Source organism: Carassius auratus, chromosome 19, assembly GCF_003368295.1.
Source record: "Carassius auratus strain Wakin chromosome 19, ASM336829v1, whole genome shotgun sequence".
Taxonomy (NCBI): domain Eukaryota; kingdom Metazoa; phylum Chordata; class Actinopteri; order Cypriniformes; family Cyprinidae; genus Carassius; species Carassius auratus.
In genome coordinates, this window is record NC_039261.1 from 9,286,499 (window position 1) to 9,307,263 (window position 20,765).

General features: G+C 38.6%; 1 protein-coding gene across 6 annotated transcripts; it reads right to left on the reverse strand.

The window, feature by feature from the left end:
* Positions 1-463: 463 nt before the first annotated feature.
* Positions 464-20,694, reverse strand: LOC113119379 (zinc finger MYM-type protein 4). 6 transcript variants are annotated; one of them, XR_003294450.1, is made up of 30 exons: positions 14,038-15,356; positions 11,412-11,660; positions 11,225-11,306; positions 10,914-11,126; positions 10,753-10,808; positions 10,531-10,659; positions 10,249-10,285; positions 9,850-10,057; positions 9,644-9,770; positions 9,335-9,550; positions 9,093-9,243; positions 8,137-8,252; positions 7,805-8,023; positions 7,006-7,156; positions 6,706-6,881; positions 4,257-4,416; positions 3,978-4,106; positions 3,812-3,840; positions 3,504-3,633; positions 3,266-3,375; positions 2,911-3,082; positions 2,583-2,789; positions 2,390-2,490; positions 2,154-2,283; positions 1,785-1,936; positions 1,588-1,702; positions 1,271-1,510; positions 1,070-1,193; positions 636-998; positions 464-531 (listed from the first exon to the last, which is right to left on the reverse strand). XR_003294450.1 is itself a non-coding variant. In XM_026288812.1 (29 exons), exons 1-29 carry the CDS (start codon positions 20,598-20,600, stop codon positions 779-781), a joined length of 4,458 nt encoding a protein of 1,485 aa, XP_026144597.1. In that variant the 5' UTR covers positions 20,601-20,694; the 3' UTR covers positions 464-778. The 6 variants fall into 6 exon arrangements, 5 of the variants coding, with proteins under 5 accessions (XP_026144597.1, XP_026144599.1, XP_026144598.1 ...); XM_026288812.1 differs by lacking the exon at positions 14,038-15,356 and adding an exon at positions 20,292-20,694 and having other exon boundaries at positions 464-998; XM_026288814.1 differs by lacking the exon at positions 14,038-15,356 and adding an exon at positions 18,692-19,216 and having other exon boundaries at positions 464-998.
* Positions 20,695-20,765: the final 71 nt, after the last annotated feature.

A 20,765-nucleotide genomic window follows, 5' to 3' on the forward strand; every position in this document is an offset into this window, starting at 1 on the left:
TGCAACAGGATCCACTTATCATTTTTGACATTTTGTTCCCTCTCTGGAGCACCCACAGTTTTGCCTGAAGATTTTGCCGGTCAAGATTTTTTCATTGATTATGATCCAAAAAAAGATATTTCATTGCTTTTATTCAATTTATATTTGTCCACTCTTCACCAAAGTGGTCTGAAAAAGATCCTGTGGCTAAACCATGCAAAAGTTATTCTATTTAAAATACAGCAAACCACTTCTTTTCAATCAGATGTCTGTCAAAAGCATGAAAATATCTGTAATGCTTCAAACCATTTTTCTCTTAACTAAAAAAAGTAAAGCAACTTTTAAAATTATGTAGTGTTTTTGTAAAAATAAATAAAAGAGTTTTTGTAAAAGAGTGTGGGCTTAGGCATCAAGTGTTTCTGTGCAAGGAAAAATGTTATTTTTGTACCTCTTTTCAGATAATAAAGATAAAAGATGTGCAGAATCAGTTTCAATCAGTCTTCATTTATCCATAAAAAAAGGCATCGGGAGTCAGTTTCAGGAACACTGCATCTATTTAAACCAACATGGCTTGCAATGAAAAACAATTTCAAAATTTGGTTTTGGAATGATGCTTTCAATGTCTTTAGTGTTTAAATATAAAGGTGGCGACTTACAATAATCCCACTGTAGCTGTGTACGTCCTTATAACTAAAAGAAGATTGAATAAGGAAACGAAATGATCAACCACTTGCTTTCCAACATTCAGAACAACAGTCAAAATCCGGTTCAGGATTCAGGTTTTCTCAGTGCTGTGGTACTAAATCAGTGTGAAGTCCGAATCACTGTCTGAATCAGTCTCGTTGGGTGATTTTTCTCTCTCTAGGTGCAGTTCTCTGACAGTAAGGATACGTGTGAGCATGCTGTCCAGAACCTCGTCACTCAATGAGGTGATTGAGAACCACGTGGGACTGCTGGGTACACAGGAGCGCTCGGGGCTCAGATAAAACTGGGTTGTGTCTTGTCTTATTCCGGGCGAGCTGGAAGAAACAACATTGTATGACAAGCAAATACATCATGACTTGTTTTTTAACACAAAATGCCAACGTACCATTTTGAGAGATAGAACTCGTAAAGCCTGACAGGACAACGAAGAGGATTGTCTGAATTCTGCCGTATTTTTAGCACCCTTTGCCGTTCACCTTCCTTCTTCTTCTTCTTTACAGGGACACCATCTGAAATGGACAAAATGATTAAGTAGAAACAGAACTACCAAAAAAAGCACTATTAAATAGTACGACAGACCACTGACCCGTGCTTCCATCCTCTTTGGGGGGATAGAAACGCAGGAAGGACACTTTGTTGTTAGCTTGTCCTCGAGTGTAGCGTTTGATGTGGCCAAAAGAGAGGCGGCGGTGCTGCTCCACGGTCTTGTAGTTGAAGTACTTGGTGAAGAAGTAAAGCAGGGTGTTGAGCAGCACACCGGGTGAAAACGCCCCCAGCTGCTTACAGTCCCACAGATGATACTCCTCCACACGAGAATGAACATAACCTGAACACACACAGAGATGTATTAATAGAGCAGCACCAAAACAAACTAGTCACACATTTGTGATTTAAATTACACACCGCTGGGTAAAATAGTTGGCTTCCACCCTCGGAGTATGTTGCTCATTTCATGGCAGAATTTGGCATAGAAGACATCAGCGAAGATGTTCTCCATCCGATTGTTATCAAAGAGGTACTGCAAACATGAACGACAAGAGCTTAAATCTAATCAATTATATATAACATGACTGAATGTGTTTTTTTTTCTCATGATTTACCTGCTGGATTCCCAAACAGAGATAAAAGATGCTGTCAGGGCTGTATTTCTCTCCGTTGGGTCGACGAACTTCAGAAATGAACTTGCAGAGGCCATAGCTTAGTTCAGCAGTGCAGCACTTCAACAAATCCTCCTTTAGTGTCATACTGCGTGCTACGGATAAAGATAGTGTTTAGTGCCATAACCTCTCTCAACAAGTCTCCCATATGTAAAAATGACTAATTAATCCCAATTTTCATTTAGATTAATTAGTGTGTTCTTTAGTTGATTTATTTATTTATTCCCAAGTTAATTTGGTCCAGTATTGCTTCTGAATAAAATATGAATAAACTTATTTTGGGGATGAAATGCTGTATAAAAACAGGCTTACAGCCAAATTTGAGAGTCTCCATGTCGGGTTGGGCGCTCCTCCAGCGCACCCACTTCTTCCAGGCTTTGACTCCGTACTCGTGTTGCAGTTTGGAGAGGCTGTTTGGAGGTGCTGATGCACACTTACTGCCCTACATTCCAACAAAACACATAATAATCTGAAACTCTCTTTTCCATAATGTGATATGCTGGAGTTTGGTTGGTGGTCAGGAATAATTCTGCTTTAGTTTTTCTTACCTGTTTCTTCTCAGGGAAGCCATCGTGTCCTCTCTTGCGTGATCTCTGTTTTCCAGAATTGATCTCCTTTTGCATTTGCTTTCTAAAATGTTCAATGCTCTCTGAAACAAGAAAGGATAAAGATGCACTTAAGATGATTAAAAAAAAAACTTGTTTGGTGTGTTTTGACCTTAATCACAGGAGAAGCTCTTACCGATTGGGAAATCGGCCTCCAGGTCCATCTGTGGCTCTTCCGCGGCGGTGGAGACAGGGGTCAGTGTGGCAGGTCTGGGTGGAGGAGGCCTCTCAGGTTCAGGGGTTTGATCCCATGTCTGGGCAAAAGACACAGAGTCCTCCTCCCAACTCAGATTGCTTGATAGATCTTCCAAATCAAGATCCTCCATTATGTTACCAGTCTGATCTGAGCAACAAAACAGTTATCTTCAAAGGTATGTATGTGACCAAAACAATTAAATATGCATTCGCGGATATATTATACAGCCTAAACACCAAAACCATCAATAATGTTTTCAATCGTTTACCACTAGAGATGATGTGTTTCTCCTTCTCTGCATCCTCAGCCACCATCTCTGCCATCATGATGAGGTCGGCCTCCAGTGGGTCATCAGGGATCTTCTCTTTGATTTCCTGAATGGTCTTCACAATGTGCTCGGCATTGTCCAGAGTTGTAGGGAAGAACAAGGGCACCGGAACCTGCATTGAATCCATATTTATCTAATAGACTACAAAACTACATTACCCAAGAGTGGCAACTGTCTACATATCTACATATTTAAAGGAATATTCAAGGACTAATATACTTCTGTGATATGTTGTTAATACAGAAAATATTTCTGACTCAGAAGCTGAGGATGAGGAAGGGTAGAGTAGATGTACCGGAAGTGGAAGCCCCAAAGACTGTGGAATGTATTGAGTGTAGAGATGCATGGGAACTGGCACATACACTGGCACTGGCACTGGCAGCACTATCACTTTAGGAGTTCCATCTGCAGGATAAAAAGTGTCAGCATATGCTCTGGAAGTTGTTTATTAAAGAGAAAAACAAATGGGCAAGAATATCCAGAATAAGCATGCTAAAAGTGATTGTCATTGTCGCGCTGGAACTGATTAGTACCTATTTGTGCTTCAGCATCACAGGTGTGAGGTTTACAGGACGTGGCTTTGTTTTTGCTGATGGATTTATGTGGCAAGTCCTTGTCTTTCTGGGTTTGGGATGAAGAGACAGCAGCTTTCACAGCACACTTCTGTAAGCAGAGCAAAGAAAAAGAGATTTGTGTACAGCAAACCAGACTGATCCAAACAAGCACTACTAAGGCTAAAAATAAATGGACAACTTAGACAATCTGAATGCCAATTTTGCTCTCAATAAGTAAAGTCAGTTTTTAGACTATGAGTATAATTGCAGGTCTTTCCTGAACTCACATTTCCTGTGACTTTTACAGGAACAGAGCCTGAGGAAACAAAGGGTTATATATGAATGACTTAAGCATACAACGCCTCTCAGACTTTAATCATATGCATTAAGTAAAAGCGCTCCATCCGGGCTGACATGAGTGTTTAGATAGTAAATGCATCTGAGGTTAATCACCTTTTGGACCTGGGTTTCCCAAAACGCCTGGCTGGTTGTTGGATGCAGTTGAAAGTGAGACAACATTGGCAATGACCGGTGTGCCCTCTTTAGTACTTTGAGGAACTGCAGAGGATACTGGTGTCACACCTGTGGAGACAGTGACAGCGCAGAAGAAGAAACATTTAGGATGTAATAATTCTAGCTAGCCAATTCCAGAATCTACAGATGTAATGAACAAACACTGGATGGGATAAAAGCATACCAATAATACACCCAAATATCTGTAAGAGGACATACCTTGTGTGGCCAGAGATTTATTTGCAACCACTCCAGTGATGCCCTGCAGACTGCAGAAGAACATCAGGCACCGCAGGCTGCAGAAATGCTTCATTTCACCCAGCCATTTCACCGACTCCGTTACCTTCTTGGCCTGCTTGCACATTGAGCACTTTATTTCCTGTCAAAATTGTGCAGCAGCAACATTTACTGTTACTTTCAGAAGCAACATTTTCTATCAATCTCCTAAGTCTAATGATGCAGCACAAAGGTACTTTGAAACAATATAGGTAATTTTGCACCACGTAGCTCCAGGAACTCTGGTTCTAAGAACCAGCCATCATTGTTTTTCCTGGTTGCATTAGCAACTCTAATGTGGCCGACAGCTACATTTTAATGCACGGCATTTACAGACATTAACAAACAGTGAATTTAAGAAGCCGTGATCGGAGCCGTTTTGGTGGTGTCATGGGTTTCATGATAATGGAAATTGAATGTTTTGGTGTTTTGTATGCATTTGACCAAACACCTTAGCCACTGGTAGTTTCTATGGAAGGGTTTTAGACCTTACTCTGAAGTGGGAGCTAATTTAGTTCCCCGAAGCAGAGTTAATAGAACTAAATATGTTCCTAGTTCCTGTGATGTGAACGCACCAAAAAATGGGTCCTTCCACCCACGGATGGACTGGGACTAAAAATCGGCCCTGGCATTTTGGCCCAGACAGGCCCACACCACATGACATGAGACCACAAATACCACCCGACCTTGTGCTCCCCTGCCCTGAATATGTATACCAACTCCTACTCTTTAAAACTACTAATGCCATGTAATGTGTAAGCAAGAATCAGTGAGAGTTGACACATTAAATACCTTACTTCAACAAAGTGGTGTCTTATCACGGCTTACCGCAGGTTCTACCCTCACTCCCTCATCTTGAGTCTCCTCCTCACTAACACTGTAAATGCCACTGCTGCCGACACCACCAGCACTTTCATCAGCCACAGGAGCTGGTGAAGGTCCTGCTACTGCAGAAAACATTTGTGTCAATTTGACACATTTGGGAGCATCTGCCTGAAGAGCCTGTTTTTTTTTATTCTCTCACACAGCTTCTCTGCACCTCCTTTGCATTTCTTCTCCATGATCACGCTGAAACTGTGTGCAGGCAGAAATCCCATTGATGGTGCTGTTCAAAGATATGATTGGGCCAGTCCAGTGTCAATCAAGAAAACAACCAATGGGCCGCTGAGCTACATATTTCATGGGCCGCGTCTGTCAGAAGGAAAAAAAACTAGCCTATGTGATATTTTTGACTAAAGTGTTTTGGGCCAGCAGCCCAGTGTCAATTGAAAAAACATTGGGCCGCCAATCTGGGCCTACCACTTCCTCTGGCACAAAAGCCCCTAATGTAACCTCTTTATTGTCTTTTTCTTATTAAATGCATCACTAAATAAGATTGAATAACTATCCAAGTAACTATATAACTACATAACTAACTCAACAAGCAGTAAATAACTAAGTAAATAAAACTACTTAGTCTGTTAAGCTAGTAAATAGGGATGTATCAAAATAAATATGAGCTGTTGAAAATCGATTAAATTATGTGAAGAATCAAAGCGATTCATTTAGGGGTAGGAGTTTATATGAATGCATGTCTGAAGGTTACTGTCTCTAGAAAAGTTTATGGTATTTTTTCTTATCTTGCCTTTGTAAAATGCATATTAAAATTCTGCTTTGTTTACGGTGGAAACCAAGGAAACGCTTTAAGCGCCACCTTCTGGCAGATAGTGAATCTGCATCTCATTCAGTTCGTCCTTTGTTTCATGCACAAAACTGAAGTCAAACCATTCTGATATTTCTTCTAAATTATACAATCTCATTTAGATTAAATACTGCACATGTTGCATGTATGCAGCCTCTTTGTTTTTGTTTTAAATGGGAAGAGCACAGACAAAGCCTTATTTTGTTTATATGAAGATATATATTTTTTGTGTTATTTGATTTGGGGCTTGTTTTAAATTTTCAATTTAGTTTTGTTATTTACATTAACATTATATTTAATTGTCATTTAGCAGATGCTTTCCTCCAAAGCGACAAATAAGGACAACAGAAGCAATCAAAATCAACAAAAGACCACTAATATGCAAGTGCTAAATTATTATATTTAAAAAAAAAATAAAATAAAAATAAAAAAAAAATTCAGCATTTTGTCCAAGCAATAATAAAAGGACACATTTAGTTTATTATTTGTCTTAAAACTAATTTTGTAAAAAAAAAAGAAAAATTTAATCTAAATCAGGATTCGAATTTCATCCCTACTATTAAATATGTAATCAATTAGATAACCAAATAACTACAGAACTAAGCAGAATAAATAAGCACATAAAGTACATAATTAACTGCAGAAATAAATAACTTAATAATGAAACCGTTAAACAACTCAACTGCATGAGTAAACAAAATGAAATATTACCTGACGCATCAGTGAATTATGTTTTAACAAGCAATCGTTCCCACAGAACTCCTCTTGCTTCCCATCAAAGACATCAGTCACTAGAGTCTTAGAAGTGCTGTTACAGTAAAGGCAGTTGCTACAGTGTTTCTTTCCCCAGCGTTTGAACAGGCTATGCTCAAAGATTGTCTTGCATCCTGTACAGAGAGGAAAACCACAAAAACAAGGTCACATTTACAAATTGATAAGGTTAATAATCTAATATTAAAATAATGCCAAACAATAAAATAATAACAATGTCTGAATTTTTCTTATCCTTACTCTCACTGCAGAAAGAACGGTCAACCTTGTTTATCCTTCTCACTACTTTTACAATTTTATCGAGCTTGCAGTGTTCACAGCGAGCCTCCATGCGGTAAATCCTTCTGAACTCATCAATACAAGCGTTACTGCAGAAAGCGTACATTTTCCTCTGCAAAATCAGACAAAAAACATGTATAAATGTTACAAGCATGTACTCAACCAGGGCCTCAGGCAACTATTAACATATCTTGGTTGTTTATTTTTGTTATATTAAGAAGTAAATCAATAAAATAATTAATAAACAGACAAGTAGGCTTTTCCACATAGTCCTAGGTATCCTAATATAAAAATACTTATTACCGTATTTTTCGGACTATAAGTCGCACCTGAGTGTAAGTTGCAACAGTCCAAAAATACGTCATAAGGAAAAAAACATTTATGTTGCACCGGACTATAAGTCGCATTTATTTAGAACCAAGAACCAAGAGAAAACGTTACCTTCTACAGCCGCGAGAGGGCGCTCTGTGCTGCTCAGTGTAGACTGCAGGAACACTGAGCAGCATCTCTAGCAGTATAGAGCGCCATCTCGCGGTTGTAGACGGTAACCAGCCAAACTATGAAAAAAAGTGTGACTTATTTTCCGAAAAATACGGTAACATACGAATTACATTTAAATGAGCAAGTTTTAACACAGCTGTGTAATTGCTTTTGAAAATAATTCTGTAGGTTGGTTAATAGTAATTAAAAAAAAGAGGAACAACAACAAAACAAAGTAAATGTCTTAATAAAAACAAGTATGTCTCGTGAATAGAAGTACCCTAAACTCCAGCAGCTCAGGTCTGTGGAAGAAGTTGTTCAGACATTGAAAGCAGGGGATCTTGGTGGCTGTCTGCGCTGGACCACTGGAAGTACTGGTCTTTGCTGATGAGCTGGACTCTGCGGGAGCTGGTTTGGGGGCAGCAGGTTTTGGGGTAGATGTGCTTGTAGAGGTTACTGTATTTACCGGCATGTTAGGTTTCGTCTTTTTAAAGGACTCCTGAACCAAGCAAAACAAAAACCAACACAAACTGACATCATTCACATCAATCCGTATGTATGAGTACTAGAATATTGTAAAGAAGATCAGTGCCAGACATGACAGAACTGTACCTGATATGCTAGTACACAGGAATAAGAGCAGAAGTTTTGTACGGATCCATCTAACGTGGATATGTGGTACTGAGGTACTAGTTTCAGCTTGCAGTTGCTGCATTCCACTGCAACACCTTGTGTGCATGCAGACAATAAAGTCATTCAAATATCATTTTTTAAACACAGAATAAAATTGAACAGTTGGAAATGTCAAATTGAATAAATGCATGGTAACTTCAGGGACCAATTCTCACTATTTACTAGTTACTTACTAGCATATTGCCTGTTTTTTTTTAAAACCACATTTAAAGCCTTATTCTACATGACATATTCTACATCCCTTAATTCTACCCCATACCTAAACTTAACTACCTTACTAATTGTTAATAAGCAGCAAATTAGGAGTTCACTGAGGCAGAATTTCATTGGTAATAGTTGGTATCCAATAGTATCCAATAATAGAATTGGTATCCAAACTAAAGTGTGACCAAATGTATCAATGAAAATTGCATATAATTTTAATTTATGAAACTAATAAATAACAATATATATTTTTTATATTTAGTTAAAAAATGTAGCATTTAAAAAAAAAAAAATTATGGTTCCTAAAAAAAATATAATTGTTATCACAATTTACACATTTACTCACCCTCAAGTCGTTCCAAACCTGTATGACTTTCTTTTTTCTGTGGAACACAAAAGAAAGTGTTTTGAGTATTGTTTATTTATACAATTAATGGTAAAGTTAATGGGGTCAAATGTCTTCTGTTGTATTCCACAGGAAAAAAAATGGTTTGGAACAATATGAGATTGAGGAGTGATACATTTTCTTTTAAAGTTAACATTTAATTTAATTTAATTAACTTCTGGATGGTAGTTTAGGTATTTGCACTCATACTCTGATTCTAAAACTTGCACCTGTGCTTCACTTCAGTTAAATACACTGGGTTGTGTTGCAAATGTGATCACTGTACCTGACGAACTGCCAGTCTGGACTTTACTTGCCATGACACAGGAAGTGGAGCAGAAAAGCTCCCTGACGCCCTCTGAGTTCGGACTGTCCACCGCATCTGCAGCTGGGCGCAGCGCATGACATATTTTGCAGGTGACAAGTTTCAGACTCCTCTATAAATAAAAATGAGTTTATCCAAAGTTTAACTCACCCCCGAAAAATTGTATTTCAACAAACTGAGTATGACTGCTATTGTGCTTTCACCTTTTTGTAGGCTGTGAGGCAGTTTTGGCTGCAGAATTTCATAACTCTGTCCTCCATCCGCAGAGACGGACACTGACTATCTGTGCCATAGCAATATCCTCCACAGTTCACACAGCTGTTCATGTTCAGCTTATTGGAGGAGCGGAACTGGTTGAAGCAACTGTCGCTACACAGCTTATGGATGGAGCCCATATAATTCACCTCATGACTATGAGTCTAAGAGAAACACCAATTCTGGAGCTTAGAAAACTCAATACCAGACTGAGCACACAAGAATAATCTTCAGCACAGAGGAAGATGTCTACTCACCATTCCTGTCTTCTCACACACACTGCACTTGAAGGTTAAAGCGCTGCGACATTTCTGACTGCAGAACTCCTTTACAGTCCCTGACGTGTCTACCAGGGTCACTTTCATATTCTCATCATGAATTTCTCTGAAAGGACAGAACATGCGTCAAGTCGAATCATTGCAATCACACACAACTCTAGCTGAATAAAATGTCGTAAGCGTACTTAAAGCAGCAGTGACATGTTTTCTTCTTAGAGTTGCAGAGACATTGAGACGAGCAGTAGAGTTTAGAGGAGCCACTACGCTGAAATGCTGTGTGTCCCTTCAGCATGACCTTATTACAGGCTGTGCACGAAACCCCATGTCTTTTTAAAGGTTGAATGGATTTTGCTGGGACTGATGGTGCGTTTTCTGGAATGCCAACTGGAGCTCCTGTGACATGAAGAAGGCAATGTAAAAATGCAAAAACTGATTTCAGACCCTTAAAGGAACAGCTCACCTAAAAAGGGTTTTTAATCCAGTTTGAAGGATGGTTACTATGCACTAAATGACAGAAAGTCCTATAGGTATGGAACAAATATAATGCTACCTAATGCTCATATTTATGCAAAAAGAAAACGCACCTTGTATCTTGATATCATCGAGTGTTTGGTCAAAATCCTGAAAGCATTAACATATACATAATTATTCATTTAAAAAAATATTTAATCATCAGTAATAGACAACAGGGGAAGACGTTGGAGAATAATGTTCTGATGAATAAAAAAGCCAAAAATACTGACTCAAACCGTCTGAACAGTAGTTTATGTTGCACAGTATTATTGACCAGAAACAATGCACTTTAACTTATCATTTGGATGATTCAGATTTCAGTATAATTCAGTATCGTCTCGAGAAAAGAGCACCTCATCATCCTTAATGTTTCCCATCGGGGAATGTGCTGCTCTCTTCCATTCCTCATCCATCGGTTCATCCTTGATCTTCAAAAGCGTTATGACAGAGGGCTGGGTTGCTTTAACTTCTTTGTCGACAGCCTGAATAGAAGAGATATTATTTTTAGAAGTGTATTGCTCCAGGAGTTAGCAAACAAACTCAAACCGGTTTGTCTGTAGTGGTGCTGAGCTCACCATTTCAGCAGATGATCCCATAGTCCTGCTTTTTATGTCTTTGGCTCTCTGTGATTCTGTTCAACAGGAATAGTAATACAACAAAAACAAACATGATCACACTCACTGTAAATTTACTGCAGAACACTGTTCTCCTAAAACGTTAACATTGGTTCAATAACCTGAATCTTCTGATCCATCTACTTCCGTCATCCCATTGTAATCATCATTCTGGTCCAGTGCCATTTCATTAGTGTCCTCAACTTTAGTGATCAAGAGCTCTTCTGAACACTGGGCCATGTCCTCCCCCTGGCACATGTCTGGATGTCCTTTAAAATCCTCACTGGCCATAAAGACACCTGCAGCAGATGGCGAGCCCAGCCCAGAGTTCTCATCTGAAAGTGGGAAATAATGACATTTGTCGTTTTAAACATGAAATTTAGGTTACCGGATACAGATAAACTCACAGGAACAAAACTAAGACCGTTCTTGCCTTCTGAATAAGCAACAGGATCCATGCTGGTGTTTAAATCATAACTTTCTTCCATCTGTAGCCCAGCCTCAGTAGGATCATCCTGTCAGAAAACAGTTAGTGGATCAACGTAACAGTTACAGCTTGGAAGTAAAACAGCACGACCGGTTCATTTTCAAACTGTGTGATAAAATATTTGAGGACTTGCCATTTGGTAGTGCCATGTGGGTGGAAGAGCATAGTAGGACCCAAAAGTAGATAGAGATGTAGATGGCTCTGAAGGAGGATTTGTGACATTCAAAATGAGTTTACCACGTTGTTCAGGGCAGGTTCTGGGGTTCTTTTGCTTTCCTGAAGTTGACTCAAAATCATCTGCATAATACACCTCCCCATCATCTTCTTCTTCTGTATCCCAACTGTTGTCTGCTGACAGCGCGTCTGGTTCAATCACGGTCTCCTAGAACAGCAGCAGATAGTGTTAAAGGTATAGGCCCCCGGGCCATCTAAGAGGTAGACGCGTTTCATCGTCAGAACAGATTACGAGAAATTAAGTATTTCATCACTTGCTCACCAGTGGATCCTTTGCAGTGAATGGGTGCCGTCAGAATGAGAATTCAAACAGCTGATAAAAATAATACAACCAGTCACTTAACATTTGTGAAGTAAATAGCTGTGTTTGTAATAAAAAAATTCAACATTAGGATTAAGATTTGTTTTTTTTCATTTGCTATTACAATAACATTGTTGTCTCCACTGGAAAAATAATCTCACCTTAAAACAGGAGAGAAATACACACAGATGAAGCACCTGTCAACAAGTGAAAACAGCCAAAAATAGTTCTAAAAACTAATATCTTGATTAAAATGTGTGTTTTCATTGGAAGAAACATTATCATGGATTATTATCGTTATTTTGGCTTAATTAGTGCGGTTAAACGATTTATCATGATTAATCGCATCCAAAACAAATGTTTTTATTTGCATATGTACTTGTGTGTACTTATGTGTTCTGTGTATATTTATTATGTATATATAAATACACAATCATGCATGTATATATTTCTGAAAAAAAATTTGTTTACATAAATATAAATACAGACATGTAAATATTTTCAAAAAAAAAAAAAAAAAATATATATATATATATATATATATATATATATATAATGTATAATAAATATACAAAGAGCATGCACATATTATGCAAACCAAAAAAAATTGTATGCGATTAATCTTTTGACCGCACTAGTTTTAATGTTGCTTAATGATGGATTCACAAGACGCTGATCTATTACTTGTGTGATTATGAGGTTTTTATCAGCGGTTTGGCCTCTCATTCTGATGGCACCCATTCACTGCAGACATCTTGGATACCCCGAGGGTGAGTAAATTAAAATTCTAAAGTTAAAATTTTGGGTGAAATATTTCTTCAAAAAATAAAAAAGTTAATCTAAATACAAAAATAAATTGTTCATTATTTACACATTTATGCCGTTTCAAAACTGTATGCATTTCTTAAAGACATAACAGAAAATAATTTATTTTTCATACAGTGACAGTTCATGATCACAGAGTGCGTGGTATTCATAACAGTCATTGTCAGATTTTTTTTAAATAATGTTAAAGTGAAGATTAATCCAAAAATGAATCTAATATTTTTTCTCCGCTAACCCGATTGCCGTGTTTTAACATTGGCATGTCTATCAGCAACACACACCTCAGTTCGTTTCCTAGGCACCGCAGATGAATTCAGATATCGTTGATTTGGCCCTGTGAGATCGTCCGGCGAAAAATGCTCACTGCACACTCTCAATGCCCGGATGTTTTCAATGGGTGAGTTTATATCCCGTTTGAGAGCGAGCAGCCACAGCTTCAGCCTCTCGGGATCATGCAACGGTAATGTGTGGAAAATCAAACTTTGCTCCTGAGATGATGCCACTGGACGGAGTCGTGTCGCTTTCTCTCGGTTGAAACATCCAGGAAAAGCACACACGCGTACCATTGCGAAAACAAATCAAATCCAGATTTGCAGGGACTCACTGTTAAGCAAGACGTAAATGAGCCATGTTTGAACGTGCAGAAGCGGAACGACCGTTGATAGCTATGGTATAACACAAGATATCCATCTAAAAATCGCTCTATTCCATAGAGCTGCCTTGACGGAGGCTTCAGGATTCAGGAGTCATGTGGGCTATTGTTACTGTACTTTCTGCAGCTTGACAGCTGCTCACTCCATCCACTAACAAATGGAAACGGGAGGAACCGAATCGAGTGCTTCTTGTGGTTGTTGTATATGTGGTGCATTTCCTCCACCTACTGGACTGGTGCCGCGTCGTTAGCGTATTGGCTTTAAACCGTCATCATTTAAAGGAATTTTTCACCCCAAAATGAAAACTCAGTTCACCATCATATGGTCCCAAACCCGTAAAATCTTGGTTCATCTCGGGAACACAATTTAAGATATACTTTCGATGAAATCTGAGAGTTTTCTGACCCTATATAGACATTAACGAAACTAACACGTCCAAGGCCCAGAAACGTAGAAAGGGCATCTTTAAATAGTGCATGTGTAATCAGAGGTTGAACCGCAATTTTATGAAGCCACAAGCACATTTGTTTAGTGCACAACGAATGACTTTATTCATCGTCTTCTGTATTTACCCATGAATGTGCTGCAGCCCCTTGTTGTGACTTAGGTGTAATTTACAGTTTAAAGCATTATAAAATATAGTTCTAAGAGTATTTTTAAAGTTACAAAGTCAAGCCATATAAATCAATAACTGCACCGTATCTTTATCCCCCTCAAAGATCTCCCCAGGCCACCTGCACTCATACCTCTTTGTTTTGTAAAAACAGGCTGGGCACAGCTGTTGATTTCAGAAATCGTCGCCTCGTTCCTTGACCAGGTTTGAAGTCGTCTGGTGAAAAGTGTTCACTGCACAACCTCATTTGATTCACGTATCGAAGCGGAAAATCAACATCCCGCTGAACAGCCAGCAGCCATCGCCTCAGTCGCTGTGGATCGTTTACTGGGAAACCGTGGAAGGTAAGTCTATCATCTGTCGGAGTAGGTAATAAACTTTTACGGATTTTCGCTGGTTTCTCACGATTCGGGCATCCAGGACACGCACACTTCAGCACCATTTCAACGACTAACGTTACACATTAGTTTGCATTCGAGTGTCTTCCTTTGCAAGGCAGCAGGGTTGCCAGGTTTTCACTACAAAACCCGCCCAATTGCTTTTCAAAACTAGCCCTAATGGTGTTTCGAGGGGGGTTCCCGGTAAAATCGCGTTCTGGGGGTAAACTACAAATTTATTTTTAGTTTTTAAATTTTTTCCCCTGGAAATAAATTGCATTACAGGATATAAATATCACAATGTTGAGGTCGCTTCACAGTGAACGAGTTGCTATTTGTGATGTCATGTGAAATTTGAACCAAGGCATCTGAGCTTGTGTCTATAATAAAGGTCGTTCTAAAGGAAGCCTTGATTCCAGGATTGTGTTGTTAAAGGGATAGTTCACCCCAAAAAATGAAAATTCTGTCATTAATTACTTAACCTCATGTCATACCAAACCCGTAAGACTTATATTAAGGAACACACATCTGAGGCTTTCTGACCCTGCATAGACAGCATCACAACTGAAATGTTCACAGAACAAGAAATATCATTGACATCGATGAAACAGTCCATGTGACATCAGTAGCTCACCTTCAATTTTACGAAACTGCGAGAATACTTTTTGTGAGCAAAAACAAAACTAACTACTTTATTCAACAATTATTCTCCCCCAAATTACTTTCTTCGGACATTTTTTGTTTAGTTTTCTCCTGAACATAAACAATGGTGTTTACTTTAGGAAGACAGTAACCTGGGGAGAAGAATTGTTGAATAAAGTTATTTTTGTTGTCTTTGTGCACAATAAAAAGTATTCTCATAGCTTCACAAAATTGAAGTTACACTGATGCATAAGCGGAGGGTCCAACTGCAGGCTAAGGCTAACATTAAGCCGTATTTATTTATAGGCAAGAACCAGAGGTTTCAGGTAATACATGGCTAATAAAAACATGACAAATTGATAATTACATAACGTTTCCTTTCCAGAGTTATTCAAACAGCGAATAAATTATATATATAAAATGACATTATCACTAAATTTGATCTATTACAAGTTTAAGCACCTCAGAAAAAAAAAAAACAACAACAGTTATAATCACTTAAGCTGTATACACTGTGAAATGAATTTCTTACATTGTACGTACATAGGGACTTTGTTGTTTATCATGAGAGAATTCGCAACAGTTCGGAAATTAAACAGAGAACGCGCGCACACTCAACAAAAGTGATGAGTTTCAGCGATGACTCATCTGATTAGCCATTGCATTCCTAATCTCAACAGAATCGTGTTTGATTGGTCCAAATGTAAAAACGCCTAAAATTAAATATGGTGCAACATGAGCAGATCTTAATTTAATTCCACGTCGACAATGTCTATTCATTTGTTATTGATTTAATTTGTTTGTGTGGGGCATTTTTGCCCCAGATTCCCATGGCCAGGGCAAGAAGCCTTCCCAAGCCTTACAAGCTCCGCCTATACACTGATGTCATAGGTACAGTTTTACAGATGTCCTTGCTACTTGTCTGAGTCTAGAAACATTTCAGTTGTGTTGGTTTCTATGGGTGGGTCAGCAAGTTAAATTTGTCTTCTGATGATGCACCGAGGTCTTGATGATGAACACGAGGGCGAGTAATTAATGACATAATTTTCATTTTGGGGTGATCTAAACCTTTAATGTAAAAATCACTAGACAGATGACAAACAATCCAGAACTTTGTCCAATCACTTTGTGTGTATTTTATGAAAACTTAATATTTGCCATATGCAATTCAAACAGAATTCTGTACAATATTATTTTATTGCATAATATTAATATTCACATTGGCTTTTAATGCCACAGTTTAATGGGTAAATGAACTTATCAAAGAGAGAAATTCAACACACACGCACACAAACACTCCAGGCTTTTATTTGTGGACCTACCATGAATCTATGAATTGTGTGAGTGCTTTGATGAGATAGTCCTCACTGCAGAACACCAGATCCATGGGGCGAGGTTGGATCCAGATCCAACTCCTCCCACCTTATCCTAAACCTACCAGTTTCCATTTGCTGTCTGTGGAGGGTTAGATAGCTCTCAGATTTCACTAAAACATCTTCGTGTTTCAAAGATGAACAAAGATCGAATGGGTTTGGCATGACATCAGGATGAACTCATTTACGGATGAGCTACAGTATTGTTCAAAATAATAGCAGTACAATGTGACTAACCAGAATAATCAAGGTTTTTCGTATATTTTTTTATTGCTACGTGGCAAACAAGTTACCAGTAGGTTCAGTAGATTCTCAGAAAACAAATGAGACCCAGCATTCATGATATGCACGCTCTTAAGGCTGTGCAATTGGGCAATTAGTTGAATTAGTTGAAAGGGGTGTGTTCAAAAAAAATAGCAGTGTGGCATTCAATCACTGAGGTCATCAATTTTGTGAAGAAACAGGTGTGAATCAGGTGGCCCCTATTTAAGGATGAAGCCAACACTTGTTGAACATGCATTTGAAAGCTGAGGAAAATGGGTCGTTCAAGACATTGTTCAGAAGAACAGCGTACTTTGATTAAAAAGTTGATTAGAGAGGGGAAAACCTATAAAGAGGTGCAAAAAATGATAGGCTGTTCAGCTAAAATGATCTCCAATGCCTTAAAATGGAGAGCAAAACCAGAGAGACGTGGAAGAAAACGGAAGACAACCATCAAAATGGATAGAAGAATAACCAGAATGGCAAAGGCTCAGCCAATGATCACCTCCAGGATGATCAAAGACAGTCTGGAGTTACCTGGAAGTACTGTGACAGAAGACGTCTGTGTGAAGCTAATCTATTTTCAAGAATCCCCCGCAAAGTCCCTCTGTTAAAAAAAAGGCATGTGCAGAAGAGTTTACAATTTGCCAAAGAACACATCAACTGGCCTAAAGAGAAATGGAGGAACATTTTGTGGACTGATGAGAGTAAAATTGTTCTTTTTGGGTCCAAGGGCCACAGGCAGTTTGTGAGACGACCCCCAAACTCTGAATTCAAGTCACAGTACACAGTGAAGACAGTGAAGCATGGAGGTGCAAGCATCATGATATGGGCATGTTTCTCCTACTATGGTGTTGGGCCTATTTATCGCATACCAGGGATCATGGATCAGTTTGCATATGTTAAAATACTTGAAGAGGTCATGTTGCCCTATGCTGAAGAGGACATGCCCTTGAAATGGTTGTTTCAACAAGACAATGACCCAAAACACACTAGTAAACGGGCAAAGTCTTGGTTCCAAACCAACAAAATTAATGTTATGGAGTGGCCAGCCCAATCTCCAGACCTTAATCCAATTGAGAACTTGTGGGGTGATATCAAAAATGCTGTTTCTGAAGCAAAACCAAGAAATGTGAATGAATTGTGGAATGTTGTTAAAGAATCATGGAGTGGAATAACAGCTGAGAGGTGCCACAAGTTGGTTGACTCCATGCCACACAGATGTCAAGCAGTTTTAAAAAACTGTGGTCATACAACTAAATATTAGTTTAGTGATTCACAGGATTGCTAAATCCCAGAAAAAAAAAAATGTTTGTACAAAATAGTTTTGAGTTTGTACAGTCAAAGGTAGACACTGCTATTTTTTTGAACACACCCCTTTCAACTAATTGCCCAATTGCACAGCCTTAAGAGCGTGCATATCATGAATGCTGGGTCTTGTTTGTTTTCTGACAATCTACTGAACCTACTGGTAACTTGTTTGCCACGTAGCAATAAAAAATATACTAAAAACCTTGATTATTCTGGTTAGTCACATTGTACTGCTATTATTTTGAACAATACTGTATCCCTTGGAAATAATTTAAAATGAAACAAAATACAATTTTAAAATAAGCCAAAACAACTAAAAAGAGACAGTTTTTCCTTTTTTTAATTATTAATCCCTACAATCATCTCTTCTTTTAATCTTTGAAACCCAAGTGTTTCTACTGCCCTGGGGGAAAAAAATGAGTGTGATTTCTAGATCTGAAAATGTAATGCGTTCATAAAAACCCATATTATGAATATACCCTTTTTTTTTTCCCTCTAAAATCTTAGTTGTGTTCAACTAAAGACATTCGTGCATCTTGGATGGCATGAGAACATGCACATGATGTAATTTCATTTTCAGGCGAACCATCTCTGTCAAACCCAGGTGTTGCAAATAATTTAAGAATTCAATACTCTTGATCACCTTATTAAAAGTTGAAGGAATGGTTCACCCAAATTAAAGTTTTCTGTTATTTTCACTTTCACAAGTCTGAGACCCAAGCTCTGTCGCATGATGACGTATGCGCGGTAGCAAAATCACGCGTGAACTGACGCCATTTTTCGCTTCTAATCCAGCTGTTCGTGATCTGTCAGTTTTACATACCTCGGTTCGTTGTGAAACAAACATAGGCACCGCTGATGATTTGAGCAAGACTTGATTCCCACTGATGGCTTTGAAGTCATCCGGGGAAAAATGCTCACTGCAGACCCTCCATATTTTGAGTAACCTCATAGGTGTAGTAATATCCATCTGCAGAGCAAGTAACCATAAATGCAGCCGATCCGGATCATACGTTGGGAATCGGTGAAAAGTCAACTTTCCCGTTTGAGTTGACGCACGCAATCTCACGCTTTTAAATAGGTTACGGCATCCAGGATAAGCACATGTAAGCACCATTCTGCTTAACAATACGAGTAAAGTATAAATATAATGCTAAAAACAATCAACCTTCTGCACAAGCGTCCTCCTCCCTTTCTGTAAACAACAATGGCGTCATTTCACGCGAGATTTGGCTACACGCACATACGTCATCATGCGACAGAAAAGCAGAGCTCCAGACTTTTGTGAAACCAATATTTTGAAACGTATTTTCTGCAAAGAGAGAAATGAAAACATTCTGAATTCTTTATCCACAAAAAATAAACTTTGCTGTAGATACATTAAAAGAAATGTGTCTTTAACCTTACTTTCATTATTTGAATGACTTACAATGCCACCAAATGTATTATACTTGCTTATATATATATATATATATATATATATATATATATATATATATATATATATATATGTCTGTATTATTTATATATATATATATATATATATATATAACTGTATTTGTTTTGTAGTGGACAGCACATTCCCTGGCCCAGTTTATTGCGGGGCCCCTCTTCTGACTCCAACTGCGGACAAAGGTTGCTCAATTTTGATTAGATCTTGGTGGACAAATTTTTAGAAGTTAACATAACTATTTAACACCTGTTGCTAGGACAACAGCCAGACACCTCTAGGGCAAGAAGACCTTCGGTACCAAGTCCTGGAAGGATTCCTAAGGTTTGGCCTGAGACTGCCATAAAAATTCCTAAGGCTCTCCAGATACAGCAGCAGTGGATGAAACAAAGAGAGATCACAGAGATCCATCCAGAACTATGTTTTATGTTTTCCTTAAAACTGATACAAACCATAAACACCCATCTTATACATATTCTAAGAAATTAGCATTCTCATTGACAGCATGCATGACAGTTCAATCTTTTTCTATCGTGTTTGGACTCAATGTGTTTGTAACATTGCCAAATGCATTCTGGTTGTGACCTGGTAGGTGAAAAATACATAGGTAAAACTGAATATGCATTATCCCCAACATTGAGGTTCTGGCATATCACTGGATGTGATTGGGCTTCTCTGGGGTTGACTGGGGAACACCAGCTAAATATGAAGTCGAAAATAATTCCCCTGTATTCCCACCTTTCTCAGGTAATACTGACTGGGGGTCCTGACTGAGCTGGGTAATTGAGAGTCTCTTAAAACATTTCATCTTACTGATGTGACTTGGATGTAATTTAGTTTCATGCAAAGCATTACATAAAAGTTTGGCCAATTTATTTGAAAGGAATAAAGTCAAGTCATATGAATAAATTACAGCATCGTAACGTTAACTGTAACACCCTCAAAGATCTCCCCAGGCCACTTGCACTCATACCTCTTTGTTTTGTAAAAACAGGCTGGGCACAGCTGTTGATTTCAGAAATCGTCGCATCTTGCCTTGACCAGGTTTGAAGTCGTCTGGTGAAAAGTGTTCACTGCACAACCTCATCTGATTCATGTATCGAAGCGGAAAATCAACATCCCGCTGAACAGCCAGCAGCCATCGCCTCAGTCGCTGTGGATCGTTTACTGGGAAACCGTGAAAGGTAAGTCTATCATCTGACGGAGTTGGTAATAAACTTTTACGTAATCTCACTGGTTTCTGACGATTCGGGCATCCAGGACACGCACACTTCAGCACCATTTTAAAGATTACACAAAGACCAGTATACAGTCACTGTAGAATTCACTGGCTTGCATACAGCGTGCGTCTCCCTCAGAATATAAACAAAGTGCGGCGCACCGGGTTATACGTCAGCAGTACCACACGCACGCGCTGTGGTGCTCTCGTGATTCGTGAACGCGCCTT